We start from the raw sequence: 21,734 nt of genomic DNA, 5'->3' as shown, positions 1-21,734 counted from the left end.
AACAACATTCACTGGAAGACCTCATCTAACCCACATAACAACAAATCGAAAGTCAGGATAACTGTTATGATATTCATTACACTGGGTGGAAAAGAGAAGGCTCAGTAAGGAAAGATGCATCACTCAAAGTCAACAGGTCAGCTCAGTCAGAATTTGAATACAGGCCTTTATTTCTTTTTTTTTTTTAAGATTTTATTTATTTATTAAGATTTTATGTATTTATTTGACAGAGAGAAATCACAGGTAGATGGAGAGGCAGGCAGAGAGAGAGAGGGAAGCAGGCTCCCTGCTGAGCAGAGAGCCCAATGCGGGACTCAATCCCAGGACCCTGAGATCATGACCTGAGCCGAAGGCAGCGGCTTAACCCACTGAGCCACCCAGGCGCCCCTATTTATTTTTTAAATATTTTATTTATTTATTTGACAGAGAGAGATCGCAAGTAGGCAGAGAGGCAGGCAGACAGAGAGAGAAGGAAGCAAGCTCCCCACTGAGCAGAGAGCCCGATGTGGGGCTCGATCCCAGGACCCTGGGATCACAACCTGAGCCGAAGGCAGAGGCTTTAACCCACTGAGCCACCCAGGCACCCCTATTTTTATTTATTTGAGAGGGAGAGAGAGGAGAGCACAAGGGACGGAAAGGTAGACTCCCGCTGAGCAGGATGCCCAATGAGCTGTTCATTACTACGATGCTAGGATCCTGACATCAGTCAAAGGCAGCCACTTAACCAACTTAGCACCTAGGCACCCCATGGCCTTTTGCATTCTGATCCCCTGCTCATCTTCTAACCTGCCTGCTGACCCAGACAGGAGCCAAAAAGATCTAAAGCTTCTAGCACTGAAAATATTTCTTCCTCCCAAACAAACACTTGGCAAAAATTCTAGTAACAAAGACACTGAAAAGTTGAACAGCTCTGTTTCAAGTAAGATGAAGTTCCCACAGCTGCTCACTCGATCTTCGTCACTAGTACCCATCCCTCCACTGATTCAAGTAAGCATCTACCTAGTCCATCATCCTCCTATTACCAGTACTACAGAGCCTGATGACATCATACCCCAAAGATTTATGGTTAATATATGGCAGAAGTGAATACATACCTTAAATCTCAGTCAAATGAGCACCTCTATTGTCTCGCTTCCTCATACTCAACCCAGTCTGCTCACTAACAAACCAGATACAATACTACTGCTTTGCAGCAGAAAAGGGGTGGCATACTGTAGGTCATTTCTTTAAGAATGTACTTGTAGGGGTGCCCGGGTGTCTCAGTCTATTAAGCATTGACTTTGGCTCAGGTCATAAATTCACGGTCCTGGGAGTTTGCCTGTCTCTCTCCCTCTGTCCCTCTCCATTTGTGCTCTCTCTCACTCAAATAAAATCTTTAAAGTATATATATATTCTTATAAAATAATAAATAAAAATATACCTATTAAAACGGTAGGGGAGGGCAGGAAATTTTTCTCAGGAAAAAAATTTTCAAAGTCGGGGTCATTTTATGATATTAAAGGTCAATATTGGGGGCACCTGGCTGGCTTAGTCAGTAGAGCATGCAACTCTTGGGTCTTGGGTTCATGAGTTTGAGCCTCATACTGCATTCAGAAATTACTTAAAAATGAATAAATTTAAAACCCATTATTTGAATAAATAAAGGTCAACACTTATAATCTCTTTATTCTCACCCACACAATGTTTGCTCTCTATGATGTACATATACCTGTTCTGGAGCTTGAGAGCCAAACAGAATATTGGTACAAAATATAAAATATATAAAATATAGGGCTACTTGTTCAGTTAGATTTTCTTAAGTTAAATTCTTCTTTTTTTGTTTTTTTTAAGATTTTATTTACTTATTTGTCAGAGAGAGGGAGAGTGAGAAAGCAAGCATAGGCAGACAGAGGCAGAGGGAGAAGCAGGCTCCCTGCTGAGCGAGGAGCCGGATGTGCGACTTGATCCCAGGACACTGGGATCATGACCTGGGCAGAAGGCAGCTGCTTAACCAACTGAGCCACCGAGGCGTCCAAAGTTAAATTCTTTTTTAACCAAAGAATATCCTATGCTGGGACCAGAGTTACAGATCAACACTACCAGAACTAAAGTAGTACACTAAAAAATGTCTATGGAATAAACAAATATAACAAGAATCTAGTTTTAAGAAGAAGGGGTTGGGACCTAGAACCAGAATCACTTATTCAGGTTAATTTCAGCTGTGACCCAAACACCATCTCCACTAAGAAAAACACTATAAAAAAAATAAAAGGTCAGGGCAACACCATCAGTTGATTATCAGAACAAAGAAGGGATGCCTGGGTGGCTCAGGTGGTTAGGCATCTGACTTTGGCTCAGGTCATGATTTCAGGTCCTGGGATCAAGTCCCACATCTGACTCCATGTTCAGCAGGGACCTTGCTTCTCCCTCTCCCTCTATCCCTCACCCTGCTTGAGCACTTTCTCTCACTCTCAGATAAATAAAATCACAAAAAATTAAAAAAAAAATTTTTTTTAATTTAAAACTTTTTAAAAAGAACAAACAAAACAGAAAATAAGTGAAAAAATGATTTCAATCCTGTTTTACTACTGGTCATTTTTAAGTGGGTGCTTTAGATTTTTTTTTTTTTTTTTTTTTTAATTTGACAGAGACACAGCAAGAGAGGGAACACAAATAGGGGGATTGAGGGGAGAAGCATGCCTCCCATGGAGCAGGGCACCTGATGTGGGGCTTAAACCCAGGACCCTGAGATCATGAGCTAAGCCAAAGTTAGCAGCTTAACAGCAGAGCCACCCAGGTGCTCCAAAGTGGATACTTTAAAACCAAGTTTCTTAAAAATCTCAAAACCCCAACTTCCTTCTGAGAAGCATTTGCTAAAAAAAACGTGATCATCACAGACATCCAAAAAGGAACCATGAACAATTATAGGTCTCCAGCTTTCTTCAAGGAATGTATACCCCTATCAAAAACCAAAAGGAAGACAAATCTAATCTGATGCTAAATACTTACATCTTCAGTCCAGTCGTCTGTTGTCCACTCTTCCACAGAATTCTTCCAGGTTCCTGTTGACAATAATCATAGTTTACATCACAAAGCCAAATACTATCTTACTCCAAATAATTCTTGGTTGTACTGCACAAGATGTGTCATGTATCTCATGAATTTAGTTTACAATCCAAGAAATATGAAGCTATTCTCAATAAAATGTCATGTTGTCAAATACCAACTTAGCTAGCTACAATGCACATAAACTCAAATCAATTTCTCAAACTTATTTTGCATCAGTGTAGATCATATTCAAGCAATTCTGCCATGAGTAAGAAAGTATGAACACAGCACAAATACAATGAGATCCTTATGATATATAAAATTTAAAACAGAACAAAGTTAATTATGAAGCTGGTCTGCCTTGGACCCTAATTTCATGTAGATTACTGAATTCATAGACACCTCCTTTTTGTAAGATATTTGTTCCATTCTATGATTTCCTAACAGTCAGTCCTGCTGACATGAAGTACAGTGCTGTAACTCCTGACTGGGTACAGACGATCTGCTCAAACAACCGTTACAGAACAGCTACCAAATTATTAAGCGTTTTAAAAAGAAAGCACTTGTGGGGGCACCTGGGTGGCTCAGTCAGTTAAGTGTCTGCCTTCAGCTTGGGTCATGATCCCAGACGGAGTTCTGGGATCAAGCCTGAAGTCAGGCTCCCTCTTCAGCGAGAGAGAGTCTGTTTCTCCCTCCCTCTCTGTCCCTTCCTCTGCTCTTCCTCTCTCTCTCTCGCTCACTCTCAAATTAATAAAATCCCTTTTAAAAAAATTTTTTAAAAGATAAAAAAAAAAGCATTTGTGTCCAGAAATACTGACTTGAGTATTCAGAGATCCTATATGAGTACAGGTCCATTATTTTTAACTACACATGCAAATACACACCCAGAGGAAAAGAAAAAAATTAAAAATTTTATTTATTTATTTGTCAGAGAGAGAGAGAGAGAGAGCCAGAGTGCACAAGCAGGCAGAGGCAGAGAAGAGAAGCAGTCTCCCCGCTGAGCAAGGAGACTCATGTGGGACTTGATCCTAGGACCCTGGGATCATGACCTGAGCTGAAGGCAGCAGCTTAACCAACTGAGCCACCCAGGCGTCCCGAGAAAATGGTTTTTAAAAGAAAATATACTAAGATATCAACTATAACTACAACCAGGAAGACTGTGGATGTTTTCATTCCTTCCAACCGGAAGAAATGAGCTGAACATCTGACCTATAATGAGGTCTGTGTATGGAGAGGACAAAGGGAAGAGAAAAAAGGAAACACTCTTGAGAAAAAAAGGCAGGTAACCAGAGCTAATCTCCTTGGAATGAAGTCAATAACCTAATAACCAAATGCCTCATAAATAGATGGTTATTACCTAGGAAAAGAGTCCTTCTCATTGGAATGCTTCTGACTGGATGTCCCTAGTTTAGGACTGGCTATGGCAAACATAGAATTGATGAATGTATGGAGTATGGCTCCCTATAAAATATCACCTAAGATACGCTTCTACCTGGAAGATTTTTCAAACCTGAAAATATTCACTGTTGTGAGAAACCTACACACCTCACTGACAGACCTCATCTATTATTGTGGATCATAGGGCATATATACTATAAGAAGGAAGAATGTGGATACAGGTACTCATTGTTCTTCTGTGCCTCTCAACTGCATGTATCCTCGAAATATCTATAAAGATTCAGAGAGAAAGATCTGAACTGACAATCTGATCCTTTGCACTGGTTCATTCATCATACCTTTTAATGATTTCCATAATTTCTCCATAAATAACATGAAACAAATATGAATTTACATGGTCTAACAACATCTTGCTGCATTAAAATATTTTCTAAACTAGAAAAAAGTTATAGTTTAAGTGAAAAAACAAAAGGTGCAATTAGTCCCCGTCTGAAATCAGTACTGAAAACTTGTTCTCTAAGACCTCTGCACAGGCTTCGTAGAGATCTCCCTGTACACAAAACTAAATAAATCTAAGGCAAGCCATCTACCTATTCTCCATTCTTATATTCCTTCCACAATGTGCCTTTCTTCTGGGTACTAATAATACATAATCTCCAATTTTTTAATATATCAAGATTTCTCTAAGTAAATGTATAGTTTTAAAAGGACACAATTAAGGGATGAGCAGTACACAGTGTTCCTGATGCCACCTTCATCCAACCTACTATATGATCATGCTGTCAAATTCATCATAGGAGACAGTATTCTAAAGATTAATAAATTTTATGAAAAGCTGAGGCTCAACCTGAGCAGTTCTAGGAACATCCTAAGCAAGAAACAGAAAACGGGGGCACCTAGCTATCTCAGTCAGTAGATGATGGGACTCTAGATCTTGGGGCTGTAAGTTCAAGCCCCACCCTGGATATAGAGATTACTTAAAAATAAAATGTTAGGGGCACCTGGGTGGTTCATTTGGTTAATTGGCTGCCTTCAACTCAGGTCATGGCCGCAGAGTCCTGGGATCAAGCCCCACATCAGGCTCCTTGCTCATCAGGGAGCCTGCTTCTCCCCTGCCTGCCATTCCTTGTGCTTGCTCTCTCTCTTTTTCTCTCACTCACTCTGTCAAATAAAACAATAAAATCTTAAAAATAAATAAATAAAAATAAAATCTTGGGGGGAAAAAATCTTGAAAGTTGGAAAATAGCCAGAAAGATATGTATAAAGAAGGGATACTCCAAAGGAGAAAAATAATGATGAAGAATTAAAAAGCCCTCTACATAAAATATTAAAGTATCCTAAAGTTTACAATGTATTTTTTCAAAAAAATTTTAAGTTGTGGTAAAATACTCATAAAATTTACTATTGTGATCATTTTTATATGTACTCAGTAGTATTATGTTAAAGCACACTTTCATATACATGATGTAGAAAGACTGGCCTAACACTTAAGAGATAGGGGTATTTTGAAAACAATTAAAACACAAATTTAGACATAGAGAATACAGTCAGAAGCTAAGTACATTTAATAAATGTCAGAAAACCATGTATGTAGTCACAAGCAGAAGCACAACATGGTAAAGTGCTTATGTCAGGCAACACAGGGCATAGCCCCTTATCAGAATCAGGGCCAAATGCTGCAGTACCCACTCTAAATACAATACATAGTATCAAAATTATGAGAACATTACATATAGATGGATTTAAGTTCTAGCCCTAATCCTACTGTAAAATATTAGAATTTTACACTGAAACTTTGGTCCCCATTACAGACCTATAAACCTATACCTCAAACTACAGGAAAACATCAGGAACATTATTTATTTTCAGCTTTTAACAATAAATTTGAGGTGCATGCATTAGGTTCAACCCAACTATCAAAAGCACATATAAGGAAGCGACATAGGAAAAAGGAAAACAATGAGTCAAAGACCTATGGTGTCCTGATGGCCTATCTGTAAAACACTTCTGTAATCAAAAGTTGATATTTAAGCAAGCAGTCGTAAAAATAGTTTTTACAATTATTCACGTGATGAAATTTTCTTAGCTAGCCTTGATTAAAATGGAAGATATTATAAGCATTTTAGAAGATTTTTTTTTTTAAGTATGCTCTCTGCCCAACATGCGGCTTAAAGCTGACCCCAAAATCAAAAGTCACAGGCCCTATGGACTAAGCCAGCTAGGCCCCTCCTTTTCAGAAGTTTCATAACTCAGGGAAATTTTTTAATTTAAACAACCATACCTTTGAGTCCATAAGGATTTTTGTTTGGCAGATCCTGAGCTACATTATGAACATCTGATGCCAGTTCTGCAAATGTACAAGGGAAGGTCTTAACATATTAATAAAAGTATTCATCAAAAGAGAAACTGGTCAGCAACTTAGAGAAAGCCAAGCATCAAAATTAAGTCCATACTGTGCATCAGAGAAGAAAACTTCCTGCAATCCATGAAGTTACTGGCCCTGTGACTCAAGTATAAATCCTATTAGCCAGATGGCCTTTGAACATTCAATTGCATCAACTACCCTTGTTCACCAAACTCCCTTCCCACTTGTCAAGAGCATTCCAACGTTTAGCAAGTTATACTTAGGATGTTTATATTTAATAAACTAGCATTCTGACTACCCTTCAGTCTATTTTGGTTAATGGACGTCTGCTCTAAGGAACGGATCTATTATGCTGTCAAAGTCAGGTTTCTGAGCCTATAATTATAGCTGAGGGCCAGACTTAGCACTCTCTTGTTTCCAACAAGACAATGCCACTCTATGATGCCCCTAGAGAAACAGCCAAGCTCTATCAACAGAATCCTTTAACTGCATTCTGCATTAAACACATTTGCTTATTTTTTAGCAAGGAATCAGCTACCCTAAATGAGAATGAGGGGAAGGGAGGGGAAGAGATAGAGACAAGGCAAAAGGGAGAAGAACAGGAAGCAGAATGAGAAAAAAGAAAAGTTAACAGTTAGTCAACTAATTCAACATTGTCTTAACACCTGATTTCAAAATCAGTAAAGGTTATGAATAAAGCTACTTTACATTCTGTGCAGGTTTTTGTGTGGCTATGTTTTCATTCCTCTTCAATAAAAAACAAAGGTTGGGACTGGAAGACTATTGTGAATATAAGCTTTCATACCAGGAATGTATGAGTTCCAGTTATTCTGCCACCTTCACTAACACCTGGTAGCGTCAGTTTCCTTCCACAGCCATTTATTGTTTTAGATTTTTTTTAAAGACTATTTATTTGAGAGAGAGAGGGAGAGAAAGAGAAAACAAGCAGGCAGAGCAACAGGCAGAGGAACAGGACCCTGGGATCCTGACCTGAGCTGAAGGTAGCCACTTAACCTAATGAGTCACCCAGGTGCCCCTAGATTTTTTTTTTTTTAAAGTAACCTCTAGAGCAAACATAAAGCATGAACCTATAACTCCAAGATGTTCGCATGTTCTACTGATTAAGCCCGTCAAGCACACCTCTAAAGCCATTTTTATTAATGAAAAGTGGCCACCTATTATGTTTTAATTTGATTTCTCCTACAACCAATGACAATGAACACATTTTTATCTTCATCTCTGAAGTATCTGTTCAAACTTTTTGCTCATTTTTTTAAATAACTTTTTTTTTTTTTAAGATTTTATTTGTTTATTTGACAGACAGAGATTACAAGTAGACAGAGAGGCAGGCAGAGAGAGAGAGAGGGAAGCAGGCTCCCTGCTGAGCAGAGAGCCCGATGCGGGACTCTATCTCAGGACCCTGGGATCATGACCTGAGCCGAAGGCAGCGGCTTAACCCACTGAGCCACCCAGGCGCCCAATAACTTTTTATTTTAAAATAACTACATTCACTAGAAGTTATCCATCAACCTAATGATTACATGCCCCATAATTAAGAGCAAAACAACAATTAAAAAAAAAAAAAAAAACTGGCACACGGGCACGTGGATGGCTCAGTCGGTTAAGCATCTGCCTTCGGTTCAGGTCATGATCCCAGGGTCCTAGAGTCCCAGGTGAGGATCCCTGCTCAGCAGGGAATCTGTTTCTCAATCTGCCTACTGTTCCACCAGCTTGTACCCTCTCTATCAAATAAATTAAAACAAAACAAAACAAAAACTGGCATAGATACAAAGTGTGTGTATGATTCTAAGTCATCTTTTTATTTTGGTAAAATACACTTAAGGGGCGCCTGGGTGACTCAGTGGGTTAAAGCCTCTGCCTTCCACTCAGGTCATGATCTCAGGGTCCTGGGATCAAGCCCGGCATCAGGCTCTCTGCTCTGCAGAGAGCCTGCTTCCCCCTGCCCCCCGCCCTCTGCCTGCCTCCCTGCCTACTTGTGATCTCTGTCAAATAAAGAAAGAAAAATCTTAAAAAAAAAAAAAAAAAAAAAAAAAGCCTCTGCCTTTGGCTCAGGTCATGATACCAGGGTTCTGGGATTGAGCCCCACATCGGGCTCTCTGCTCCACGGGGGAGCCTGCTTCTTCCTTTCTCTCTCTGCCTGCCTTCCTGCCTACTTGTGTTCTCTGTCAAATAAATAAAGAAAAATCTTAAAAAAAAAAAAAAAAAAAGGGACGCCTGGGTGGCGCAGTTGGTTAAACGACTGCCTCCGGCTCAGGGCGTGATCCTGGAGTCCCGGGATCGAGTCCCACATCAGGCTCCCAGCTCCATGGGGAGTCTGCTTTGCTCTCTGACCTTCTCCTCGCTCATTCTCTCTCTCACTGTCTCTCTCTCTCAAATAAATAAAATAAAATCTTTAAAAAAAAAAAAAAAAACTTGAAAGAGACATTCCCCCCGCCAAAAAACCTTACCACATTAACCCATCTTAGTAGAACTCATTACCATTAAGTTTATTCACAATGTTATACAAACCAACACCACTATCCATTTCCACAACTTTTTCATTTTTTGTTCATTTTTAATTGCTCATTTATTTTATCGGGCTGCTTGTTTTCTTATGAGTTAAGAATTCTTTTTATATTCTGTGTACAAATCCCTTTTCAAATGGGGGTTTGGAGGTGCCTGGCTGGCTCAGTCAGTAAAGCATGTGACTCTTGATCTCTGTGTTGCAGGTTCAGACCCCATGTTGGGTGGAAAGATTACTTAAAAATAAAATACAAAAAATGGGAATTTTATATATTTCCTCCTAAACTATGCCTTGTCCTTTCATCTTATTTTCTTCTCAAGAACCAAGTTTTTCTTTCATAACTTGTGCTTCTTGTGTCCTATGTAAAAAATCTTGCCTAACCCAGGGTGACCTGAGATTTGCCCCTGTATTTTCTTCGGAAGTTGTCCTTTCCAGTTTCACATTTAGAACTATTACCTACTTGATGTTATTTTTTTGTGTGTAGGACAGTATAATACATACCACTGAACTGCCTTGAAACTATTGTCCTAAATCAATTAATTAGCCATCTATCTGTTGGTTTATTCTACATATCCTATTACATAACTGATCAGCCTCAATGCTTTGCCAAATCCACAGATCATTGTAGCTTTGGATTAACTTTTTAAGGGGCACCTGTGTGGCTCAATGGGTTGAGCTTCCAACTCTTGGTTTCGGCTCAGGTCATCATTTCAGGGTCATAAGAGAGAGCCCATGCTGGGTTCCATGCTGCATAAGGAGCCCACTTAAGATTCTATCTCCCCACCCCCACCCCAAAAAAAGATTCTATCTCTTCCTCTGCTCCTCTTCCCCCCAGTCACATAAAGTAACTTTTGAAATCAAGGAGTATGATCTAAGCTTTGCTGTTCTTTTTCAAAATTCTTTGGGCTATACCAGTTCCTGTATTTTTCTATAAAAACTTTGTTTTTAAAAACATTTCGTTTGCCAGAGAAAAAGAATAGAGCGTGTGTGTGCAAGAGCATAAGCAGGGGGGAGTGGAAGACAGAGGGAGAAGCAGGCTCCACGCTAATCAAGGAGTCTGATGCAGGACTTCATCCCCAAATCCTGGGATCATGACCTTAGCTAAAGGCAAAGGCTTAACCAACTGAGCCACTCAGGGATCTCCTCTACAAAAACTTTAAAATCAAGTTGTCCATTTACACTACAAAAGTCTGTGAGGATTTTTTCAAAGACTTTATTTATTTGAGAGAGAGAGCACAAGCGGGAAAGGGGCAGAGAGAAATGGACTCCACACTGGGCAGAGAGCCTAATGTGGGGCTTAATCCCAGGACTCTGGGATCATGACCTGAATCGAAGGCAGATGCCCAACAGACTGAGCCAACCAGGTGCCCCTGCTAAGATTTTTATGAAATTCATACTGCACCCAAATACCACTTTGAGAAAAAATAACTTTTTAATGATATATTGAGTGATCCAGTTCATAAATACTGAGTATCTCTCTCCTTTCTAAGGTCTTGGTATTTCTCATTAAGATGCGTAATTCTCAACGTACAAATATTACACACACTTTGATTTAATAAAAGTATTTCAGGGTTCTGTAATACTATAAACAGTACTTTTTTTCCTTTTTAATTCTCATTTGCAATTGTTCATTGCTAGCAAAGAAACAAAGTCTTGATTTTAGGAGTGGTCACACAAGTACATGCATTTGTTCGACTTCACCTACTTGGGCCCTTTAAAAAGGAGAAATATTATTGCCTATGAAATATATCTCAACAAACCTGACATTTTAAAAAACTAGCAAGAAAAATTTTTACAAGGTGCACTACCACGAATTAATACGACCAGAGCCAGTAAAAACCAAATTTCACAACAGTGAAAGTTGAAATATGTAAAAATGGTATATCCTTCCATTTATTTCTTCTTGAAACTTCTGATTATGTATCTTAAACATAAGATTTTACATTTTACATTTTAATAGGTATAAGTCTTATCATCCTGCTTATCATTAGACTTCTTCCTAAGCATTTGATTTTTTTTTTTTTAAAGATTTTATTTATTTATTTGACAGAGAGAGGTGACAAGCAGGCAGAGAGGCAGGCAGAGAGAGAGGAGGAAGCAGGCTCCCCACTAAGCGGAGAGCCCGATGCGGGGCTCGATCCCAGGACCCTGAGATCATGACCCGAGCCGAAGGCAGCGGCTTAACTCACTGAGCCACCCAGGCGCCCCAGCATTTGATGTTTTTTGAGGCTCATTATTTTTTCCATTTTCGCTTTGTTGATGGGTTTATAGAGATATATGTATCTACTGAACTTCTACCTAGCAGCTTTTAAAACTTCCTTATTTTGGGGTGCCTGGGTGACTCAGTCGTTTAGCATCTGCCTTCAGCTCAGGTCAAGATCTCAGGGTCCTGGGATCGAGCCCCGCATTGGGTTCCCTGCTCAGCGGGAAGCCTGCTTCTCCCTCTCCCACTCCCCCTGCTTGTGTTCCCTCTCTCGCTATGTCTCTAGTCAAATAAATAAATAAAATCTTAAAAAAAAAAAATTCCATTGTTTTAATACTTAACTAGATTTTGGGCGCCTGGGTGGCTCAGTGGGTTAAGCCGCTGCCTTCGGCTCAGGTCATGATCTCGGGGTCCTGGGATCGAGTCCCGCATCAGGCTCTCTGCTCAGCAGGGAGCCTGCTTCCTCCTCCTTCTCTCTCTAACTGCCTCTCTGCCTACTTGTAATCTCTCTCTGTCAAATAAATAAATAAATAAAATCTTTTTAAAAAAAAATACTTAACTAGATTTTTGTATCACTGCCAGGAATGACAGGTTTTTCCTCTCTTTCCAACCCTTCTGACTTTTTTCATTCCTTACTACAATGACTACAACCTCTAGTATACTGGCATATGGAAACATTAAGAACAGGGGCACCTGGGTGGCTTGGCCATGATGATCCCAAGGTCCTGGATCGAGCCCTACATCACGCTCCCTGCTTGGAGAGAAGCCTGCTTCTCCCTCTCCCACGCCCCCTGCCTATGTTCCTGCTCTTGCTATCTCTCTCTGTCAAATAAATAAAACCTTTAAAAAAGAAAAAAAGAAAAAAAAAAAAAAGGAACAGTAGAGAAAAAATATTCAACACATCACCATTAACCGTAACACTTGCTTTAAGTTTTGTAGATATCCCCTACCGGATTAAGGAAATTTCCTTGCATTCCAGATTTGCCAGTTTTTAAAAAAATCAGAAAAAAGATGTCGGGTTTTGTCAAATGCTTTTCCTTATTGAAATGATAGGAATGTTTAGCTTTACTCAGCTGAAGCATGAACACAAGGCACCTGGGTAGCACAGGGGGTTAAGCCTCTGCCTTCAGCTCAGGTCATGATCTCAGGGTACTGGAATCCAGTCCCACATCACGCTCTCTGCTCAATGGGGAGCCTGCTTCCCCCTCTCTCTGCCTGCCTCTCTGCCTAGTTGGGATCACTCTCTGTCAAATAAATAAAATCTTTAAAAAAAAAAAAAACTAAAAAAAAAAAAAGTATGAATAATACATTTTTTTGAGATATAATTCATACAGCATAAAATCCACTCGTTCAAGGTACACAATTGAGAAGCGTTTAGTATATTCACAAGCTGCACAACAATCATGACTATCTATTCCAGAATGTTTTCATCACTCCCGAGAAGAAATCTTGAACCCATTAGTAGTCACTCCCCATTTTTCCCAAACATTCCCAACCCTATGCAACCGAAAGTCTACTTCTATTTATCTGCCTGAGCTGCATATTCCATACAAAAGAAATCACACAATATAAAGTATGTGGTCCTTTATGCCTGGCTTCTTTCACTCAGCATGTCTTTAAGATTCATCCACATTGCAGTATATATCAGTACTTCATTCCTTCTAATAGTAGAATGAACATTCCATTGTATGGATAATATACCACATTTTACTCATCCATTCACCCAATGAAGGACATTTGTTTCGACATTTTTGACTGCTATGAATTATACTTCTATAAACATCTGTACACAAGGTTTTTATATAAAGCTAGGTCTTCCATTCCCTTGAGTATATATCTAGGCCAAAAATACATTTAACATGCCATGAAGTTATTATCCATTTTTATCTTACTGAATGGTTTTCCAGTATTTTGGCTTAAATTTTTACATCTGTAAAAATCTGTGTTGAAGAGAAAGATTAACCTGCAATTTCAAATGTTAGCACAAGATTTATTGACATGAAGTATCTTACCATCTTTTAATATCTGATATTAATTATAATTGTAATTACTATTGTAATTATAATAAAATATAAATTTTATTTATGTTACATGTTACAATTATAACTACAATTATAATTAATATCAATATCCCTTTTATCACTCCTATAACCAATTAAGTATGCTTCTTCTCCTTCTGTTGATCAGTCTCAGAGTAAGCTCATCAATTTTACTAATCTTTTCAAATTACCATTTTTATAACTTTTGATGATCCTCTATAATATCTTTGATTTCTAGTTCACTGATTTTGTTTCTGTGGTGGTGGCACAGTCCTATTTTTTTACCATGACAGGTATTACATGGAAGTTTGCTTTTATATTATTTATTGAACTATATTTTTTTATTTGTGGTTAAAATTAATGAATTGTCAAAACAGGTTTTTATAAATCCAAGAGCTAATATATATACGTTATCATGAAAAAAATCCCAGGAGCTCTATTAAATAAACATGCCAATAACCAAGTATTTAGCCATGAATTTCCAAAATGAAACTATCCAAAAATATCAGGCTACAGAAAAAATCTGCAAAAGCAACTGATGCCCAAACTTACCTATCATCCACTACGTTATGTGGCCAAACTTCTAATGGTACTTTTCAGTAACAAGTCTTCCCCTAAGAACTTACATCTATCTCTGACACAATGAGATTTGAGTGTGATTTTGTACTGACTTACACAGATTAATTAAAGGCTCGGGATCCCTCAGAGTACAGAAGGGAAAAAAAAAAAGTACTTTATGGTCAATGAGGTTTTTTTTTTTTTTTTTTTTTAAAGATTTTATTTATTCATTTGACAGAGAGATTACAAGTAGGCAGAGAGGCAGGCAGAGAGAGAGAGGAGGAAGCAGGCTCCCTGCTGAGCAGAGAGCACGATGCGGGACTCGATCCCAGGACCCTGAGATCATGACCTGAGCCGAAGGCAGCGGCTTAACCCACTGAGCCACCCAGGCGCCCCGGTCAATGAGATTTTTAAGTGAGACTCTGGAGGTAAGAACAGGCTAATACTCTCAGAGGTAGGAGAGCAGCCTGTTTTTTCATTCTCCTCCACGGGCACCACACCTTTGTATGTTAAAGACTCTAACATTAAAAACACATCTTGGACAACAGACACTTACCAGTTCCCTCATCTGCACCATTATGAGTAGCTTCCCAAACTACTGGCTTTGTAACGCACTCATCTACAGATGGAGAATCTGAATAGTCCGCAGGATTAAATGTCCTTGGGTTTGAAAAAAATAAAGAATTAAGGTAATCCAACAATTGCCTAAGTCACAAGGTCAACCATACATCATCTTCCCCCCACATCCAAAAAACACCCTGTCCTTTCTAAAAGCCGCCTTGAGAAACTTCACACTCCTTCTATTTAATTATGGCTATCTATGTCTTCTGGCCATCAGGACACAGATCTTCTGAAAAGCAGTGACTGACTAGGGACCTTCCATACACTCTTGTATGACGCCTGTATTTCCCTAAATTGCTGCCCTCTGCATCCTAAAACAGATAAGCACAACTATAATTGTATTAGTAAGAATAAGGGCTCTAATGAAAAGCTCCCTTAAAAACTAAGGCCAGACTTCAACAGTCTTTTCTTCCCAAGTCAGAAGCTAGATTCTTTTAGTATCTGAAGAAAATGTTCCATTCAGGGTTTTTATTCCATTAAAGTTCTAAACACCCATGATTCAGAAGTCTAACTAAAACCAAATTAATACTATTTCTAAAATTTCAGAACACAATTTAAAATTTTTTTCAGATTTACGGAGATTATCATTAACAAAGAAAAAAATCACTAAAGAATATTTTTGAAAGTAAACCACAAAATCTACTAAATAGTCTAAAGCAACTGGGCTGGGCACATAAAGTATGTTAAAGTGTTCTAGCAAGTCTGCACCCTATGTATTCATCCTTCCTTCATCCACAATGACCTCATTCAAGAAACAGAAATGGCAAGAGATATCACTAAGTCAGCAAACACCTCCCCATTCCCCCAAAGCTGCTCTGGAGCTAGGGAAGAGACAAAAGGGTTTGGCTAGAACCAATTCCCTTCCTTTCTTGACTGTCATATACAGATGGCTTCTGCAGGAAGCTTAAAAACTTTACCTAAAATTCCAAGGGAAGCTAAAGTTTAGAAGCAGCAAAAGGTAGAAGAATAACCAAAAGTTATGAATAAACAACAGATTACACTACCTACGGGGGTGGGGGGGGACTATCACTTTTACATACATAACCACTGCATTTACTCACGATTCAAAGAAAATTATGGATTTATCAACATAACTCTTAGGCAGTGGTCTTCAACTAGGGTTGACTGTGCACCTCCCTCCCAAGGAACATCTAACAATATCGGAAGTCGTTTTTTTTTTTCCCCCAATTAATTTATTTTCAGAAAAACAGTATTCATTATTTTTTCACCACACCCAGTGCTCCATGCAAGCCGTGCCCTCTATAATACCCACCACCAGGTACTCCAACCTCCCACCCCTCCGCCACTTCAAAACCCTCAGATTGTTTTTCAGAGTCCATAGTCTCTCATGGGGAAGTCGTTTTTTGATCATTACAACTTGGGGAAGAGTGCTACTGACATCTAGTAGGGAGAGGCCAGAGATATTGCTAAACATCCTATAATATAAAGGATACTGCACCACTTCAACAACCTATTATTAAATCTAAAATGTCAACAGAGCCAAGTACAGAAATTCTGCTCTAAAGTCCACTGTGATACTATTTTATTTGTACTATTTATTCACTTTTATTGTACTATTTATTCACTTTTTCACTATTTCCTCTTTTTAATACAGAATTAACATCAGACTCACCAGGGTAAATAAACTGGGTGCAGGACAGAGGAAGAAAAAATTGGGAGTAATAACTAGAGAGGGTAGTAACTATAAATATAGGATGGCTCAGACTTACCCCATGCCTTGGGTTGAGAATCTTCCTGCCCCTCTCCCTCTTCCACGTCCAAATCCTTAAAAACAAAATAGTACTGTTAAATAGTATTTATGTCCTACACAATCATAATTCTACCAACTTCATTCTCTTATGCACCCACCCAAACACCACTGTCATTATGCCTAACAGCACCAACATTCCTCCTATCCAGTGCACCCAATCTGCCGGTCCCTAATGACACAACTATAAACACAGTTACTGATTTTAAAGGACAGAAGGGATTTAATTCTGCTTGTATAGTACTCGTGATATGCAGCAGCTTAACACAGGCAGCTTATATTACTAACTATTCAGGGGTGCCTGAGTGACTCAGTTGGTTAAGCATCCTACTCTTGGTTTCCACTCAGGTCATAATCTCAGAGTTGTGGGATCAAGCCCCACGTCAGTTCTGTGCTCAGCACAGAGTCAGGTTATCTCTTCCCCGCTGCTCCTCACCCTGCAACCCACCTTCCAGGCTTGCACATGCACACACACAGTCCCTCAAATATGTAAAATCTTAAAAAAAAGGAAAAGGACAATTTTATTCAGCAACTCTCCAGTTTTTCTTAATATTCCAAGCTGTGGACTAAAGACATAAATGCAAGAGCTGTAACTATACAACTCTTGGAGAAAATATAGCACAAAAACTTCATGACACTGAATCTGTAATGATTTTTTAAAATAGGATACCAAAGATACAGGCAAAACAAACAGACATTAGATTTGTGCATCAAAGACATCTATAGGGCGCCTGGGTGGCTCAGTGGGTTAGGCCTCTGCCTTCCGCTCAGGTCATGATCTCAGCATCCTGGGATCGAGGCCTGCATCAGGCTCTCTGCGCAACAGGGAGCCTGCTTCTCTCTCTCTGCCTGCCTCTCTGCCTACTTGTGATCTCTATTTCAAATAAATAAATTAAATCTTTAAAAAAAAAAAAAAAAGACATCTATAGGTGCCCCTGGGTGGCTCAGTCAGTTAAGTCTGTCTTCAGCTCAGGTCACCATCTCAGGGTCCTGGGATGGAGCCCCACATAGGGCTCCCTGCTCAGCAGGGACTCTGCCTCTCCTTCTGCCCCTCCCCACCCCCACTCGTGCTCCCTACCTCTCTCACAAATAAATAAAATCTTCAGGAAAGAGAAAAAAGACACTATATCGGGGTGACAGCTACCTCAGTCAGTAGAGCATACAACTCTCAATCCTGGGGTTTTAAGTTAGAGTCCCATGCTGGGTGTACAGATTACTTAAAAATAAAATCTTAAAAAAAAAAAAAAAAGATAATGAGGTACCTGCGTAGCTCGCTCACTCATATGAACTATACTGTATGTGAATTCTATCTCAAGAAGTTATTATTGCTCTAAAGTTGACAAGAAAGAAAGCAGGAGAAAAAACACAACTGCTCTTGATAGGTGGACTCATGCATACTCTTTGTAAGAAAAGAAAATTGATTTCAAATTCACACAAGTGCCAAAAGTCACTTATGGTGGTTAAATATTAAGAAAATAGTGGCAAGATCTTAAAGGAGGATGCTGCTCAGAAATTATTAAACAAACCTGGAATACTTGAGCCAAAAAGCAAGCTGTTCATGAGAAAAAGGAATTTATAAAAGAAACACATAGCCTAGGCAAAAATTCAAGAAATCTTACAAGTACCCTGGAAAAAGTCTGTTATCAACTGCATACCTCTGTCTTCAAAGATCAAAAGCTGCACCCAAGTACTGACCACAAACATGCCAAATATCCTAAGTAGATTTTATTTTTTTTTTAAGATTTTTATTTATTTATTTATTTGACAGACAGATCACAAGTAGACAGATAGGCAGGCAGAGAGAGAGAGGAGGAAGTAGGCTCCCTGCTGAGCAGAGAACCCGATGCGGGACTCGATCCCAGGACCCTGAGATCATGACCTGAGCTGAATGAAGGCAGAGGCTTTAACCCACTGAGCCACCCAGGCGCCCCTAAGTAGATTTTCAAAAGTCAAATCCATTATTCCCAGAAAGTTTTACTAGATAACAAAACTGTTTTTTCCTATTTACCTGGCTAATAACACTACCGGTAACATTGTTTTCTGTGTATATATGATTTCCCTACACTGTTATCTGGTACAAACTGCTATTTCTGTCTAATAGCTCATAATAAAGATTCGGGGTCTTTTAATTAAAACAAAAACAAAAACACAAGACTAAAGAATATTATCAAAAAGAATAAACCATTATTAGGATACTTGCTATCTTTTCCCATAGAGGTCTCTCTAGGGACTCTGTATCACATCTTTGTTGAATGCTCAAGTTTCCAGTTGTTTAATATTTATGTTTTTTACCCTGAGAGCTTGAACAGAAAAGTTGCTCATTTCCCTTGAAAAAGCCTTAACACAGAAAACAGGCAGTCGCCTTTAGTGGAGGCAGACCCTAACTGCAGACATTCCCCACCTCCCTAGTACCCAACATGTGTGACCTAAATAAAAGCTAGAAGGACAGTGATCCTAATCTAAGATGACAGAAAGGAATCCCTTTCCCTCATTCCCGTAAGACTATATGGAGAACTTTGCTAACAGCCAAATGTGCCAGAAACGGTGTCATCCTGAATTTATTACTACACACTCTGAGTCACGACATGAAACATCTCTAAGGTCCTGACTAGTTCTAAGGCTTTTTTGTATAGACAAAAATTTCCAAATTTTCATGACTGGTTCAATGATAAATACAGTTGCCATGTTGACTATGAGTTGCCTCCATGCCCAGAGAACTATTCAGCCCATACCAAGAGCAGGGCATCTCTGGGGCTTGCCGGACTCAGAGACTTGGGAGTCAAGCAAGTTCTGCCTTTCTGTCCCTAGATTAGAGTATATTCTCAGACAGCAATATGCCTTTCCAAACTTCAAACAGCATAAACAAGTTAAATGATAATAGCAAAATCTCTCTGGGATTCAGTGAGGAATAAAGCTTAGAATCCACCCTCATATCACATATATTAGCTTGTCCTTAGCAAAGAAGTCTGATTCTAATGTGTTATGGAGACACCTGGGTGGCTCAGTCATTTGACCGGCAGACTTGATTTTAGCTTAGGTTATCAGGGTTCTGAGACTGAGCCCCGGTAAAGCTCTGTACTCACAGCGGGGAGTCTCCTTGAGCTTCTCTCTCCCTCTCCCTCTGCTGCTCCCTGTTCCCATCCCCACCCCCCACACCCTGCTCCCAGCACTCTGTGTTGAGTGCAGAGCCAGACATGGGGCTCAATCACATGACCCCAGACCATGATCTGAGTGAAAATCAAGACCCACCCAGGCACCACAATTTTTTAAATCATTTAAAAAATAACGAATATGGGGCGCCTGGGTGGCTCAGTGGGTTAAGCCGCTGCCTTCGGCTCAGGTCATGATCTCAGGGTCCTGGGATCGAGTCCCGCATCAGGCTCTCTGCTCAGCAGGGAGCCTGCTTCCCTCTCTCTCTCTCTGCCTGCCTCTCCATCTACGTGTGATTTCTCTGTCAAATAAATAAATAAAATCTTAAAAAAAAATAATGAATAAAGGTATTACACTAAATGTTTCAGGAATTAATGGACTCTAAAACTAGTATATAAAGAGTGATTTTTTTCTTTTTTCTTTTTTTTTTTAAATATTTTATTTATTTATTTGATAGAGAGAGATGACAAGTAGGCAGAGAGGCAGGCAGAGAGAGAGGGAAGAAGCAGGCTCCCTGCTGAGAAGAGAGCCCAATGCGGGGCTCGATCCCAGAACCCTGAGATCATGACCTGAGCTGAAGACAGAGGCTTTAACCCACTGAGCCACCCAGGCGCCCCAAGAGTGATTTTTTTCTTAAAGGATACTTAAGAAATACTTCAACCCCTTGGTGCTGCACCCCACTCTGCCACTAGTTGAAGGTATTAGTACAATGAAGAGCCATACCCCTAAATGTCATGCATCCTGCTTGGCAGGGACTGACTGGATTCCATCTCCTCCTCCATGAAGAGAGACACCCCCCCCCTTTTGGACTGAGTAAGCTTACCCTTTTGTGGTGACAATTTTTTTTTTTTTTTCACTTAAAATCAATTAATTAACACAGAGTTTATTATTGGTTTCTGAGGGAGAGGTCAGTGATTCATCAATCTTATATAATACCCAGTGCTCGTGACATAATGTGCCCTTTTTAATGCCTATCACCCCATCCCGCCACCTACCACCCCTCCAGCAACCTTCAGTTTGTTTCCTATAGTTGTCTCATATGGTCTGTAGCCTTCTCTGATTTGGTATTTTATGTTTCCCTCCCTTCCCTTGTGGAGACAATTTTAGAAATTACCACACAGGGTGTACCTGGGTGGCTCAGTTGGTTAGGTATCTGCCTTTGGCTCAGGTCATGATCTTAAAGAGTTCTGGGATCAAGTCCCACCTGCAATTCCCACATGCAACTCCCCGGTCAGCAGGGAAGTCTGCTACTCCCTCTCCCTCTGTTCCTCCCCCACCCCTTGCTTGTGCTCTCTCAAATAAATCTTTATGGAAAAAAGAAAAATTCCCCAACTGGAAGATAATTTCTCCTAAGCCCCATTACAGGCAGGGCTGTTCAGGATGGTTCAAGGAAAAACCCCAATTCAAATTAGCTAATGCAAGACAGGCAAAATTAGTTTTATATAAATGGGGTAGTTTGAGGGATAGGCATTCCTGAATCCAGGGATAGAAAACACATATAAAAAAGGATATTTATATAATCTTAGTACTCCCCTCAAAAAGTATTCATTAATTACAAAGTGCAGGGTAGTAACTTCAAGGAGAAACTGGGCAGAAGCTACTGTTCTTAAATAAAAAATCAAAACTAACACTAGCAATGGGATAAACCTTTATCATGTGCCCTCTAATGTGATCCACATTTTGTGGTATTCCTGTCAAAAATAAGTAACAGGTTAACTATACTGGCATTAAAATAAAATTTAAAAACACCAAATAACATTGGGGCGCCTGGGTGGCTCAGTGGCTTAAGCCTCTGCCTTTGGCTCAGGTCATGATCTCAGGGTCCTGGGATCAAGCCCTGCATCTGGCTCTCTGCTCAGCAGGGAGCCTGCTTCCCCCACTCTCTCTGCCTGCTGCTCTGCCTACTTGTGCTCTCTCTCTGTGTGTGTCAAATAAATAAATAAAATCTTTAAAAAAAAAAAAAAAACCACCAAATAACATCAATGTATTCATGAAGCTTCTCAGACTGATATTAAAGGACATTCTACAAAACAGTTCCTATGCTTCAAAAGCATTAACGCCATGAAATATCAAGATTATTC

General features: G+C 39.5%; 1 protein-coding gene across 6 annotated transcripts in view; it reads right to left on the bottom strand.

Moving 5' to 3' along the window:
- The window catches only part of UBAP2 (ubiquitin associated protein 2), a 137,011-nt gene that overhangs the window by 34,161 nt on the left and 81,116 nt on the right, over positions 1 to 21,734 (bottom strand). For 5 of the 6 annotated variants that reach the window (XM_044265504.1, XM_044265503.1, XM_044265509.1 and 2 more), the window contains exons 7-10: positions 16,466 to 16,520; positions 14,671 to 14,774; positions 6,707 to 6,772; positions 2,989 to 3,041 (exon numbers count right to left, since the gene is read on the bottom strand). In XM_044265504.1, coding sequence (XP_044121439.1) covers positions 2,989 to 3,041; positions 6,707 to 6,772; positions 14,671 to 14,774; positions 16,466 to 16,520 — 278 coding nt within the window. The remainder of the gene's footprint in view (positions 1 to 2,988; positions 3,042 to 6,706; positions 6,773 to 14,670; positions 14,775 to 16,465; positions 16,521 to 21,734) is intronic. The other variant, XM_044265506.1, reaches the window with a different exon arrangement.

The sequence above is a fragment of the Neovison vison genome, chromosome 9 (genome assembly GCF_020171115.1).
Source record: "Neovison vison isolate M4711 chromosome 9, ASM_NN_V1, whole genome shotgun sequence".
NCBI classification, from domain to species: Eukaryota; Metazoa; Chordata; class Mammalia; order Carnivora; family Mustelidae; genus Neogale; species Neogale vison.
This window is presented reverse-complemented; position numbering and strand designations above follow the sequence as displayed.